The sequence below is a fragment of the Hypanus sabinus genome, chromosome 2, assembly GCF_030144855.1.
Source record: "Hypanus sabinus isolate sHypSab1 chromosome 2, sHypSab1.hap1, whole genome shotgun sequence".
NCBI lineage: Eukaryota > Metazoa > Chordata > Chondrichthyes > Myliobatiformes > Dasyatidae > Hypanus > Hypanus sabinus.
In genome coordinates, this window is record NC_082707.1 from 110,468,282 (window position 1) to 110,482,520 (window position 14,239).

General features: G+C 42.7%; 1 protein-coding gene across 3 annotated transcripts in view; it reads left to right on the top strand.

Annotated features, from left to right (window-relative positions):
• tmem62 (transmembrane protein 62) overlaps positions 1-14,239 on the top strand; it is a 91,901-nt gene that overhangs the window by 28,413 nt on the left and 49,249 nt on the right. For all 3 annotated transcript variants that reach the window (XM_059951931.1, XM_059951939.1, XM_059951946.1), the window contains 2 exons: positions 3,683-3,824; positions 5,746-5,870. In XM_059951931.1, coding sequence (XP_059807914.1) covers positions 3,683-3,824; positions 5,746-5,870 — 267 coding nt within the window. The remainder of the gene's footprint in view (positions 1-3,682; positions 3,825-5,745; positions 5,871-14,239) is intronic.

Below are 14,239 nucleotides of genomic sequence, written 5' to 3' on the forward strand. Positions count from 1 at the left end.
AACATAGAACGCTAACACTACATATGTTTGAATTACGGAAAATAGCAGAAAATAATGGAAATACTCAGCTGATTGAATATCATAGGGCTGTACAACTCGGAAGCACACCTGTTGGCCCAATATAATCCAAGTGCCTATCTGAACTCATCCCATTTGTCTGTGTTTGGTCCAAATCCCTTCAGACCTTACCGTTCATGTATCTGCATCAATCATTTCCTCTGGCAGCTCTTTCCACTTGCCCAACAGCAGATGCCATTTCATTGGCTCAACCCTGGAACATGTGGACAGTGAAGGAGCATACATCAGGATCATCTGATGGACTACAGCTCAGCATTCAATACCATCATCCCCTCAAAACTAATCAATAAGCTCAAAGAACGAGGATTCAATACCCCCTTGTGTAACTGGATCCTCTGTTTCGTCACTTGCAGACACTAGCCAGTTCAGATTGGCAACAACATTTCCACGATCTCCATCAGCACAGATGCACCACAAGGCTGTGTGCTTAGTCCCTTGCTATATTTGCTTTTTACTATGACCATGAGGCTGAGCACAACTCCAGTGCCATATTTGAGTTGGCTGACACCGGCACTGTCCTCATCAGGGGATCAGAGAAGGAGAGGATCAGTAACTTTAAATTTCTTGACTGTACCTCTTCCTTTCACGTTCTCTATTTAATTCTTATTTATTTATTATTATTATTTCTTTCTTTTTGAATTTGCACAGTTTGTTGTCTTTTGTACATTGGCTGTTCGTCCTCTTGGGTATGGTCCTTCATTGATTTTATTGTGTTTCTTATACTTGCGGAGTATGCCTTGCAAGAAAATGAATCTTGGGGTTATATGTGGTGACGTATATGTACTTTGATAATAAATTGACTTTGAACCTTCCGTGGGGAGAGAGGTTGCCCCTCAAGTTCCCTTCAAATTGTGCCCATCTTACTTTGAACTTGTGCCCTGTAGTTTCAGACTCCCCTTACTCAGAGAAAGTGACTGGCACCTCATCATTCTGTAATTTATAAAGCTTGTATAAGGTCATCTCCTCTGCCTCCTAAGCTCTAGGGAAAACAGTTCATAAGACATAGGAGCAAAATTATGCCATTTCGTACATCAAGTTTGCTCCAACATACAATCATGGCTGATCCTTTTTTCCTCTCCTTAGACCCACTCCCCAGCCTTCTCCCTGTAACCTTTGATGCCATGCCTAATCAAGAACCTATCGAGCTCTGTCCTAAATACACCCAATGAGTTGTCCTCCACAGCTGTCTGTGGCCACAAATTCACCACCCTCTGGCTAAAGAAATTTTTTCGTATCTCTGTTTTAAATGAATGCCCCTCTATCCCGAAGCTGTGCCCTCTTGTCCTAGACTCCCCTCATGTTGGGAAACATCCTTTCCTCACCTACTTTGTCTAGGCCTTTCAACTTTCAGAAGGTTTCGTTGAGATACCCTCTCATCCTTCTAAGTTCCAGTGAGTACAGAACCAGAGCTTTCAAATGTTCCTCGTATGATAACCCATTCATTCCCAGAATCATCCTTGTGAACCTCCTCTGAATCCTCTCCAGTGTCAGTGCATCTTTTCTTAGATGAGGAGTTGATAACTGTTCCCAATACTCAAGGTGAGGCCTCACCAGAGCCTTGTAAAGCTTCAGCATCACATGCCTGCTCTTGTATTGTAGACCTCTTGAAATGAATTTACTTTTCTCACCGACTGATTCTACCTGCAAATTTAGTCCCAGCCTATCCACTCCCAGCAACATTTTAACACCCTTTACAACTTAATCATATCCTCCTGGAATGCCAGAACTGTACACAGTAATCCAACTGCAGTCTTGCCAGCATCTGGTACAGCTGTAAACTGTATTCCATTCACTGACTGATGAGGGTAAGTATGACATGCCTTCTTCACCACCTAGATTGCTTCTCTTTTTCTTTTTGAATGAAGGAACTACAAACCCCATTTCCAGAAAAGTTGGGATATTTTCCAAAATGCAATAAAAACAAAAATCTGTCATATGTTAATTCACGTGAACCTTTATTTAACTGACAAAAGTACAAAGAAAAGATTTTCAATAGTTTTACTGACCAACTTAATTGTATTTTGTAAATATACACAAATTTAGAATTTGATGGCTGCAACACACTCAACAAAAGTTGGGACAGAGTTAAAATAAGATTGAAAAGTGCACAGAATATTCAAATAACACCGGTTTGGAAGACTCCACATTAAGCAGGCTAATTGGTAGCAAGTGAGGTATCATGACTGGGTATAAAAGTAGCATCCATCAAAGGCTCAGTCTTTGCAAGCAAGGATGGGTCATGGCTCACCCCTTTGTGCGAGAATTGTTAGTCAGTTCAAAAGGAACATTTCCCAATGCAAGATTGCAGAGAATTTAGGTCTTTCAACATCTAGTATATAATATTGTGAAAAGCTTCAGAGAATTCAGAGACATCTCAGTGAGTAAAGGACAAGATCGGAAACCACTGTTGAACGTGCGTGATCTTCAAGCCCTCAGGCGGCATGCTAATGTGACAATTATAGCCACCTGGGCTCAGGAGTACTTCGGAAAACCATTGTCACTTAACACAGTCAGTCGCTGCATCCAGAAATGCAACTTGAAACTGTATTACACAAGGAGGAAGCCATACATCAACTCAATGCAGAAACGCCGGCGTGTTCTCTGGGCCCAAGCTCATCTCAGATGGACCGAAAGACTGTGGAACCATGTGCTGTGGTCAGATGAGTCCACATTTCAACTAGTTTTCGGAAAAAACGTCAAGTTCTCCGTGCCAAAGATGAAAACGACCATCTTGATTGTTATCAGTGAAAGGTGCAAAAGCCAGCATCTGTGATGGTATGGGGGTGCATCAGTGCCCACAGCATGGGTGAGTTGCATGTATGTGAAGGTACCATTGACTCTGAGGCGTATATTAGGATTTTAGAGAGACATATGTTGCCATCAAGGTGACATCTCTTCCCGGGACGTCCATGCTTCTTTCAGCAGGACAATGCCAGACCACATTCTGCACGGGCTACAACAGCGTGGCTTTGTAGACACAGAGTGCGTGTGCTTGACTGGCCTGCTGCCAGTCCAGGTCTATCTCCTATTGAAAGTGTATGGCGCATCATGAAGAGGAGGATCAGACAATGGAGACCACGGACTGTTGAGCAGCTGAAGTCTTATATCAAGCAAGAATGGACAAAATTTCCAATTGCAAATCTACTACAATTAGTATCCTCAGTTCCAAAACAATTAAAAAGTGATATTAAAAGGAAAGGTGATGTAACACAACGGTAAACATGCCTCTGTCCCAACTTTTGTTGAGTGTGTTGCAGCCATCAAATTCTAAATTTGTATATATTTACAAAATACAATTAAGTTGGTCAGTAAAACTATTGAAAATCTTTTCTTTGTACTTTTGTCAGTTAAATGAAGGTTCACGTGAATTAACATATGACAGATTTTTGTTTTTATTGCATTTTGGAAAATATCCCAACTTTTCTGGAAATGGGGTCTGTATATTGGACCAGTAACAAATGTGTGGGCTGCAGTGTTTCATATAATTCATGATTACTAACACATGATTTTGTATAACAATTAAAATAAACTCCCTGGGACTGACTTTATAAAAACATAATTAATACATATCATAACTAACAGCTTTATACTGTTCTGTCCACAGGAAATACTCAGCATTTAAAAGGGAAGGTTCCTTCCATTATGTACATCAGACTCATTTTGGAAATTACTCCTTCATCTGTGTCGATGCCACTCCAAGCCCTGGCCCCAAAAGACCATTCAATTTCTTTGGGTTGTTGAATCAGGTGAGAAACACGTGGATATACAGTATATGGGTGAAATTGTGTCAGGGCAATGTGGAGAGTTTTATGTTGGAAAGCAGGCACTTATTTGAAAATTCCACTGGAAGGTCAGGAGGCGAATTTCCTAAAGAGTGTTCAGGCACCGAGTAAGGTGCTCAACTTTGTTCTGCCGAGAGTTAAACCAAAATGTAAGGTGCTCAACTTTGTTCTGCCGAGAGTTAAACCAAAATGTAAGGTGCTCAACTTTGTTCTGCCGAGAGTTAAACCAAAATGTAAGGTGCTCAACTTTGTTCTGCCGAGAGTTAAACCAAAATGTAAGGTGCTCAACTTTGTTCTGCCGAGAGTTAAACCAAAATGTAAGGTGCTCAACTTTGTTCTGCCGAGAGTTAAACCAAAATGCAACTGCATAGCTCCTGGGTAGGACTGTAGGAACGTCTGATTTTGAAACTTGACTTCACATTCTCAGACAGCTTCACTGGAAGCTGTGTTGTACCTCTCATTCTTTTGAGTATCAGTCAGCAATAACTGACCCAAGTAAGATGGTAATGATCCAGGAAGAAATATGGAAATACATTTGTTCTTTCAGCTGGTCTTAGAAGTTCTTCAAGATATAGTAGCAAAAGCAGGCCATTTGGCCTATCGAGTCTGTTCCGCTATTCAATCATGGCTGATCCAATTCTTCCAGTCATCCCAACTCACCTGCCTTCTCCCCATAGCCTTTGATACCCTGGCTAATCAAGAACTTATCCATTTCTGCCTTAAATGCACCCAATGACTTTGCCTTCACAGCCGCTCATGGCAACAAATTCCACAGATCTACCACCCTCCAACTAAAGTAATTTCTCCACATCTTTGTAACTACTTTTGTATCCAATGCCTACTCTTCATCAGTATCTTTATTTCACCACCATTCCTTAATATTTCTGGAATCAAGCTGCTGCGTTTCAGCAGTTCAGAGATCCCAAACGTAGCTGTTATTGTAAACCTTACATTACATCCCAGGCACTCCTACTGACCTTGACCCTGGAGTTTCCCAATTTGATCTGGCAGGCCTGCCTACCTCACATGTGTTGATTCATCCCTTTGTATATTTACAGCAGTTGACAATGATATTCTACTAATGATGAAAATAGCCTATTTATTATGAGGAAGGAATAAATAGAACATGCATTGAATGAAATAAAAAAAAATTTAAATTTAGTACCGTCCACAGTCTTAGATGTCTCAAAGTGCTTCACAGCCAGTGAAGCATTGTGAAGTGTAGTCCCTGTTGTAACATTGGAAAGTGTGAGATTTGACACAGCAAGCTCTCAAAATCATTAATATTGCAAAGATGAACTTATCTGTTTAAGTGAGATTGATTAAACTGGAATGTGCTGTGTTCGAGTCCCAAATGACTGAAGAATATAATTGAGACTGCCAATTCTATTGCAGTGTTCTACCATTGAAGGTATTGTATTTCTTAAGGAAAAACCCCTCATTCCTCCCAGCCAAATGTGCATGCTTGAAAGGCAGGAATCAAATAAAAGCAAAGGGTTTATTCAGTTGGAATCAACATTTATTCTTTGGATACCGGAAGCAAAGTGATTTTATTGCTTTTTTTGAACTTTGGTGTGCCAGTATTGGCTTATACATTTCTCAGTATTTTATCAGTGACTGTACAACTGCAGTCATACACTAGATGCAGTCCTTTTGGGCATCCTGCAATTGTCAACTACAAATATATATTCCTTCTCTTTGCTGTGTGGGCATCAGCTTGCAAGCCAAAGCACGTATCACTGCAATGCAGTCAACTGCATCTTACAAATTCCAGTTTAAGGATACAGTCTGCTCTAAAGGGCTGGGATGAGGAGTCATGTAGCTGGAAAGTGTATCTGGTTAGGAGCTTAGCAAGTTATAATTTAGGAATATATGTTCTTCACAGAACAAGATGGCTGAATTATCAAAGCTAGCCTCTGAAGCAGTCTACAGTAATCAAACCATTTGGTTTAGCCATTATACTACTTCCACAATCATCTCAGCATCTCCTGGAATACGGCGAATCATGAGGTAAGGACTTTTAAAATTTCACTTGATTGATTTTGGAATACTAAGATGATTTGCCTCTGAATCAGTGCCTTTGATTCAATAGATCATTGTTGATCTGTGCCTGTCTGAGTTCCATAATCCTTAATATCAGACCTAATATAAATCAATCAAACAAAGTACTGACATTTTTACTTTCAGCAACAATTGTGGTTTGTTCAAAGGTTTCTCCATGAAGTTACATAATGACTTTGTTTTAATGTTGATTTGATGCCCTCCTGTTCTACATTTACTTACCAGAAGAAATAGTTTCTTATCACCTGCATTGTTAGCTCCTTTGATTATCATCTCAATTACATTATTCCCCAATCTTTTGTACTCCAGGGAATACAAGCTAGTTTTAAAATTTTGTTTTACATTTTAAGTGGAAAGTGTTTTACATTTTAACTGGGAATGCAATGGCTGCGTCAGCATTTTCAGAGAGAAAAACTAAATTCGCATTCAGTAGGTGAGCTGGATTTCAACAGTCATTATTCAAATGGTTTAAAGTGCTGTATATCTGGTTTGCTTTGCAGTGATTTCTATTTAGTGTATAATTAAACGCAGGCCATGACACAGGAATACATCCAACAACAGGGTAACAAACACTGAATGGACCCACACAATGTATATGGGACAGTGTGACAGTGTCACTGTTGTGCAGAAGAAGCAGGCATTTCCCACTGCACCCCCCACCAACCTGAATAAGCAGATGTTCTTCATCCTGGTAGTTCTTAGTTTGGATGTGTCTTTAACTGACATTTTGGCATTATGACAGCTTGGGAACTGATAAATCTAAATGCTCGTGTAGCTCAAGTTCAGATTTAAACATTCTTGTTCTTCCCTCATTCTAATGACTGTTGCAGTAAAGATCAATAACTTCTGAGGCCTAGAGAATATTGGCAAAAAAAATGGAAGAAACAAAATCATATGGCATTAAGAGACCATTTGGTCCATTGTACCTGTGCAGACCTTTGAAAGATATGTCCACTTAGTTTCACTTTATTGGTTATGTTGTAGCTCTGTGATAACACCATAAAGAGAAAGAAAGATTTAGGAAGAGGATGATTAAGGTTTAGGAAGCAAGAATCAGACAGGGCTTTAGAAAATTACAAGGTAGCCATGAAGGAGCTGAAGAATGGACTTAAGGAGAGCTCGAAAGGGGCAAGTAGGATTAAGGAAAACGCCAAGGTGAAGAACAGGAAGGTGACTAGAGTGATGGTAGGACTGATCATGGATAGAAGAGGAAATGTGTGCCTGGAGTTGGAGAAGCTAGGAGACATCCTGAATGAATACTTTCCTTTCATGTTTACCAGTGAGAGGGACATAAACATTTGTAAAGCAGGCTGATGTTGTGAGACATATCAATGTTAGGAAAGTGGATGTTTTGAAACTTTTGAAAAACATTAGAATAGACAAGTTCCTGTGGCTATAAGGGATATACCCCAAATTACTGCTTGGAGCGATGGAAGAGATTACTGCACAGGTGGTGATGATCTTTATGTTCTCATTGGCCACAGTAGTGGTATCAGGTTATTGGAGGAAGGTAAATGTTATTCCTTTGTTCAAAAAAGGGAGTAAGGATCCCTAGGAATTTTTGACTAGTGAGAGGGGAAACTCTGAGAGAATTCTCATAGACGGGATTTATGAGAAGCATGTCCGATTATGAATAGGCTGTGAGGGGCAGGTCATGCCTTATGAGCCTGATTGAATTTTTTTGAGAATGTGACAAAACAGATTGCTGAAGGTAGAGCAGTAAATGTGTGTATGGATTTTAAATGGCATTCAACCATGGTAGGCTCATTCAGAAAGTCAAGAGTTTTGGGGTCCAGGGGAACTTGGCCTTGTGACGGAGAGTGGTCAAGATGGAGCGTATTCTCCTTGGAAGTCGGTGACCCGTAGTTTTCTACAGAGATCTGTTCTGAGACCGCTAACCTTTGTGAATTTTATAAATGACTTGGATGAAGAAGTGGAAGGGTGGGTTAATAAATTTGCAGATGACACAAAGGTTGGTGGTGTGGGTAGTGTAGAAGGTCGTCGTAGGTTGCAACGGGACATTGACAGGTGCAGAGCTGGACTGAGAAGTGGCAAATGAAGTTCAAGCCGAAGATGTGTGAAGTGATTCGCTTTGGAAGGTCAACACTGAAGGCAGAATACAGGGTTAATGGCATGATTTTAGCAATGTGGAGGAGCAGAGGGATCTTGGGGACTACATCCATAGATTCCTCGAAGTTATGGGCAAATTGATAGGTGTGTTGGCTGAGTTCAAGAGCCATGAGATAATGTGGTTCCATAAAGCCCTGGTTAGACCATACTTGGGATATTATGTCAGTTCTGGTCACCTCATTATAGGAAGGGTGCTGATTGTAAGTCCAATCAGCACCAAAAAGACCGAAGTTATGTACCAGCCCGCACCTGGAAAGCCCTACCAGGAACCACACATCACAGTAAAGGGGTAGTAGCTACTGGCAGTTGACAGCTTTACTTATCTGGGCAGTACTCTATCACGAGCGGTGAACATAGATGCAGAGATCAGCAACAGAATTGCCAAAGCCAGTGCCGCCTTTGGGAGACTCCGTGAGAATGTATGGGAGCGGAGAGGACTCAGCCTTACCACCAAGCTGAAGGTCTACCGAGCAGTGGTTCTCACCACCTTCCTCTATGCCAGCGAGACCTGGACTGTCTACAGCAGACACGCTAAACAGCTCAACCACTTCCACTTGAGCTGCCTCTGCAGACTTCCCCACGTACAATGGCAGGACAAAGTCCCAGACACGGAGGTCCTGGAGTGGGTTAGCACCCACAGTGTCTGCACCCACCTACAGAAAGCCCAAGCCGGATGGGCTGGCCATATCGTCAAGATGTCTGACAGTCGACTACCAGAACAGCTGCTGTATGGAGAGCTGAGCCAGGGCAAGCACTCAGTTGGAGGGCAGAAGAAACGTTTCAAAGACTGCCTCAAAGTGTCCCTCAAAAGACCTCAACATCAATCCCAGTAGCTGGGAATTGCTTGCTCTGGACCGCCCAACCTGGTGGAGCAGGACCACTAAAGGAGTGTATGCAGCAGAAATCAGACGCACCGCAGAGGCTCAGAGGAAATGCACCACACTAAAGGCTCGAGCTACCTCCACTTCCACTGCAGCACCTACCCCCATGTGTCCCACATGTGGGTGAGCTTTCAGGGCCCGGATTGGCCTCACCAGTCACCTCCGGACCCACAGTCACAAACCCTCCTCCTGACTGAAGTCGTGGTCATCTTTGACTCTGAAGGACGAATAACAACAACAACATAGGAAGGGTGTAGAAACTTTAGAGAGGGTGCAGAAGAAACCTTTTTATGTGGATAGGTTGAGTGAGCTAGGGCTTTTTGAAGTGAAGAAGAATGAGAGTTGACTAGACTGGGATGTACAAGATGATAAGCATAACTGGAGTGGATAGCCAGAGACTTTTTCACAGGGTGGAAATGGCTAATACTAGGGGGCACAATTTTGAGGTGGTTTGAGGAAAGTATAGGGGAGATAATCAGTTTCTCTTTCACACAGAGTGGTGAGTGTTTGGAATGCTCTGCCAGAGATGGTGGTAGAGGTCGATACATTCAGGGCATTTAAGAAACACTTAAGTCGACACTTGGATGAAAGAAAAATGGAGAACTAAGTGGGAAGAAGGGGTTGGTTTGATCTTAAAGTAAATTAAGAGATTGGCACATCATGGGCCAGATGGCCTACACTGTGGTGTAGTTTTGTAATTGGCTGGAAGTTGTGAATTCAAATGTTGCCAGCATTCAAGGCCAGTCAAGCATTAAGTCATGGGATTATCCAGCACAGAAACAAGCCCTTGTGCCCAACTGGTCAGTTAAACTTTTCCTATTCATATACAAATGTATATATATATATATTCATATACAAATTTGTTTATTCATATGCAAATGTCTTTTAAACTGTCATAAATGTACTCTATCACTTCCTCTGTCAGCTCCTTCCATATATACACCACCTCTGCGTGAAAAGATTACTCCTCAGTTATCTTGCTTTAATCTGTGCCCTCAAGCTTTCGACTCCCCTGCCTTGAGGAAAGGACTGTGCTATTCACCTTGTCTATGCCCATTATGATTTTGTAACCCTCTACACGAGGTCATCCTTCAGCATCCTATGCTTCAGGGACACTGGTCCTAGCCTACTCGGAAATATAAACCCTCTTATCCCAGTAATATCCTCATAAATCATTTTTGTACCTTTGCAGTTTGATGATATTGTGGCGACCCATTTCCTGGCGTATCCGAACCGACTCACAATTAGATAGCCTACGGGGGTTTGCGAGCACAGAGCTTTGGAGCCTCTGCGCCATGGGGGGCCGGTTGACAGAGGCTTAAAAGTGAGGCTGAAGTTTTCGAATAAAGTTTTTTCCTTCGACTGCAGTTACCGACTCCGTGTCGTAATTTTAGCGCTGCGTGTAGCACACCGCTACAATATCATTCCTATTACAAGGTGACAAGAACTGTACATAGTTCTCCAAATGTAGCTTACCAATATCTTGCATGGCTGTAACATGAGATCCTAACTCTTGTATTCAATAGTCTAACCCAGGGGTCGGCAACGTTTACCACTGAAAGAGCCAATATGGACCCATTTCCCACAGAAAAGAAAACACTGGGAGCCACAAAATGAAATAACACTGCATACAACGGGTTTTTTTTGCCTTTATGCTATGTATAAACAAACTATAATGTGTTGCATTTATGAAATTGATGAACTCCTGCAGAGAAAACGAAATTACATTTCTGCATGCAACAAAAACATTTTGAACTCCGAAAAAAAGACGTTGGGTTGAAGGTTACTCCGTAGTTAGCCTACCTTGGATCGAAAAATTAAAAGAAATCGCGCACTGGCGGGCGTCAGGCATTGGCAGTGGTGATGTATATTAATAGCGATAAAAAACACATTGTAGCGGTGTAGCGCTACACGCAGCGCTAAAATAAAGACTGCAGTCAAAGGTAACTTTATTCGAACTAAACAGCCTTGCTTTAAAGCCTCCCTCAACCCGTCCCCGTGGGCGCGGATGCTCCAAAAGACACGTACTCACAAACCCCCGTAGGCTATCTCCCTTAGTCGGAACGGTAGCTAATTGTGAGCCGGTTCGGATGTGCCAGGAAACGGTGTCTCCGCAAAGTTTTCATATTGTACAAGATCACCATAATCTTCAAATTTCGAATTACATTTCAAAAGCTAACAAACCACGGGGAGCCGCATCACAGAGATCAAAGAGCCGCATGTGGCTCTGGAGCCGCAGGTTGCCGACCTCTGGTCTAACCAATGAAGGAAAGCTGTTAAATGCCTTCACCAACCCGTCTAACTGTGCTGCCACTATCTTCATACCTGGGCGCCTCTGCTGTGCAGCACTCTCCAGGGCCCTACCATTTATCTGCTTTGTCATATCACAATGTAATACCTCACATTTATCTGAATCAAGCTTCATCTGCCATTCCTCAGCCAGTTGGTCTGTAAATTAGAAAATTATTTTAATCCGGTAGAACTAATGTGGAATGACACATTAAAGTGACCACATGCGTTAAGCAATTCCAGAAGGAGGGACTACTTCTCAACAGTTCTTTTAGTGAGTCAACCACATTAATCCTTCACTTGTGAAAATGATGTACTGCAAATTCAGTGGGCTAATATCCTAGTGGAACACACCAGTGGAAAGCTATCACATAGAAACGAATTTGATGCCTTTGGTGTTTCTTTAAATATTTCTCATTCCCTCTACTTTGGACATGTGAAAGTATTTGTGAAATGTAGCTGATTAGGGTTGAACAGAGAAGGCTGCCACTTTCAGTTGTCAGTGCAGTATCTGAACGCCCGAGGGGAGAATGGAAGGAGTGCCAATGAAATGATTTGGCTGACTAGATGCCATTTCTAACATACATTATGTAAGGAGAGCGGATACAACGTTCACACCTGTTCCTCTGTAGGTGTGAACAACATATTGACATTAATGGCTGCCTCACTGAGGTAGATACTAACAAGTATTTAACTAGCACATTTTGATAGAAGGAAAGTATTACTTTTGGTGGCTGATATTATGTGTTGTATTGGACTTGATGTGGAACATCACTTCAGCCTAACTGTACGCTAGACTTGAAAAGATGCTGAAAGCCATGTCATTTGCCAGAAACAAGTTAATACTCAAGTATCCTCTTCGTCGTATGGGAATGCACCTGATTTAAAACAGGCATCGATCACCATAGACATACATGAGTTAACATTTTTCAGGCTGCAGATTTAAAGTACTGTGGTTCCAATTGCATGTCTGGGTCACCGACACTTTGCAGGATCTGGTGGACTCGGGAATTGTACTGTTCAGTATAATCAGTAAAGCCGAGTTGTTCGTCTTCCCCAGATAATGGGGACTAGGGCCATTTTTGACCATCTTTCCAAATGGATAAAATAGAGCACAAGACAGTAATGAAACCAGCATGTACTTTGGCCACTTTAATGATTACAATAGCCCCTGGACATTGTCAACTCTAAAAGGGTATTCTGATACTAGACTGATGTTTAGCAACTCCTTATTTATTTTTGCAAATAGAAATCCCTGCTGCATTTGACCCTTCCTCACTCCAGCCCCTGGATATCTCTGATATCCATCCCTGGATGCCCCTTCGATCTGGGCATTTTTCTTTAACCCCACCTCACTGCAGCCCTTGTGATCTCTGACTTGCCACTCCAGTTTCCCCTACCTCCACACCCCCTTCCATCTTGGCTCCATTTGCCTTTGGTGCACACACCACTGAAACCCCCAGTTTTACTGGCTCCCACTCCTTCTCTCTACCCCCCCCCCCCCAAATGGATGACCCCAGAGCAGTGTGGGCAAGATATCCTATGAACTGAGGCGATTCTGCCTGCATAAAGCCCAAGGAGTAGGGGTTGTGGGTAGAAGTAGAAGGTGACTGGGGACTGGGTCAGGACAAAGTAGTAAGTTGGGAAATGGCTGAAGGGGAGTGTGTCCAGTTTGAGAATAATAGGTAAACCCTTTCCTATTATCATTCAGGATGGGATCAAGGAAGGATCTCATAGATCAGCATTGCTATGGTCAAATGTGGTCACCCTGCTCAGGATGCAGAAAACCTGACCTCTACCATGTGGAAAATTGGTGAGCTCAAGCCCAGTGGCTCTCACTACAGAGTAAAAATAAATGTCGTCATTGAACTTTATGTAGATAGCATATGACAGATCACAATGAGTTCCTCAGTGCAGTAAAGGTCCAGAATTTGAAAACCTGACAAGGTGCCACACATGTGGCGGCTTAACATTCTATGAGCCCATGGTATTACAGGAAAGATTGTAGCATGGATAAAGCAGTGGCTGATTGGCAGGAGCTAAAGAGTAGAAATAAAAGGAGCCTTTTCTGACTGGCTGTCGGTGACTAGTGATGTTCCACAGGGGTCTGTGTTGAGTTTTTTTAGTTGTATGCCAATGACTTGGGTGATGGAATTGATGGCTTTGATTCAGATTCAGTTTATTGTCATTTAGAAACCACAAATACAATGCAGTTAAAAAATGAGACAACGTTCCCCCAGAATGATATCACAAAAGCGTATGACAAAACAGACTAAACTAGAAAATCCACATAACGTTTGGCAATCCCCGATCCAGAGTCCGGAGAGACTGCTGAGTATTAATATCGCGCTACCTTCTTAGCGCGTTCCCTGGAAAGGAGCTCCAAATCCACCAGACAAACAAGACCAAAAACTAAAGCTACAAGACCTGCACAAAACCACATAGTTACAACAGTGCAAACAATAGCATAATTGATTAAAAAAAAAGACTATGGGCACAGTAAAATAGTCCAAAGATGTTAAAGGACTATAAGTTCAAAAGAAATCACCACACAGTTTCCACAAGTCCCCAAGGTCCCGACAGACTCGCCATCCCACGCCGGCGGCAGAAGGGAATACCCCCGCTATGGACTTGCACGGCACCGCCCGACTTAGCCTCGCAGACGCAGCACACAACTAAAGCTCCGTCGAACCCAGCCTCGCAGATGCAGCACACACCGAAAGCGACCTGACCGCAGCGGACTCCGAGTCCGTCGAACCTCCGAGCCGACAACCATCCTCTCCGGCACAGCTTCTTCGAGCACCATCCTCTGCCGAGCGTATTAAGATGGCCCTAACAACGGCCATCGGCAATGCGACCCCGAGGACTGGGGGCCTGTTCTTCCCAGCAGAGTCCCGGACCTCACAGCAGCAGCAGCAGCAAAGAGGGTCATCTTGGAGATTTCCCGATGTTTCTCCGTGCTCCCACGTCTGTTTTCAATCGATTATGATTGCGCACGGCACCCCGCTTCACACATAA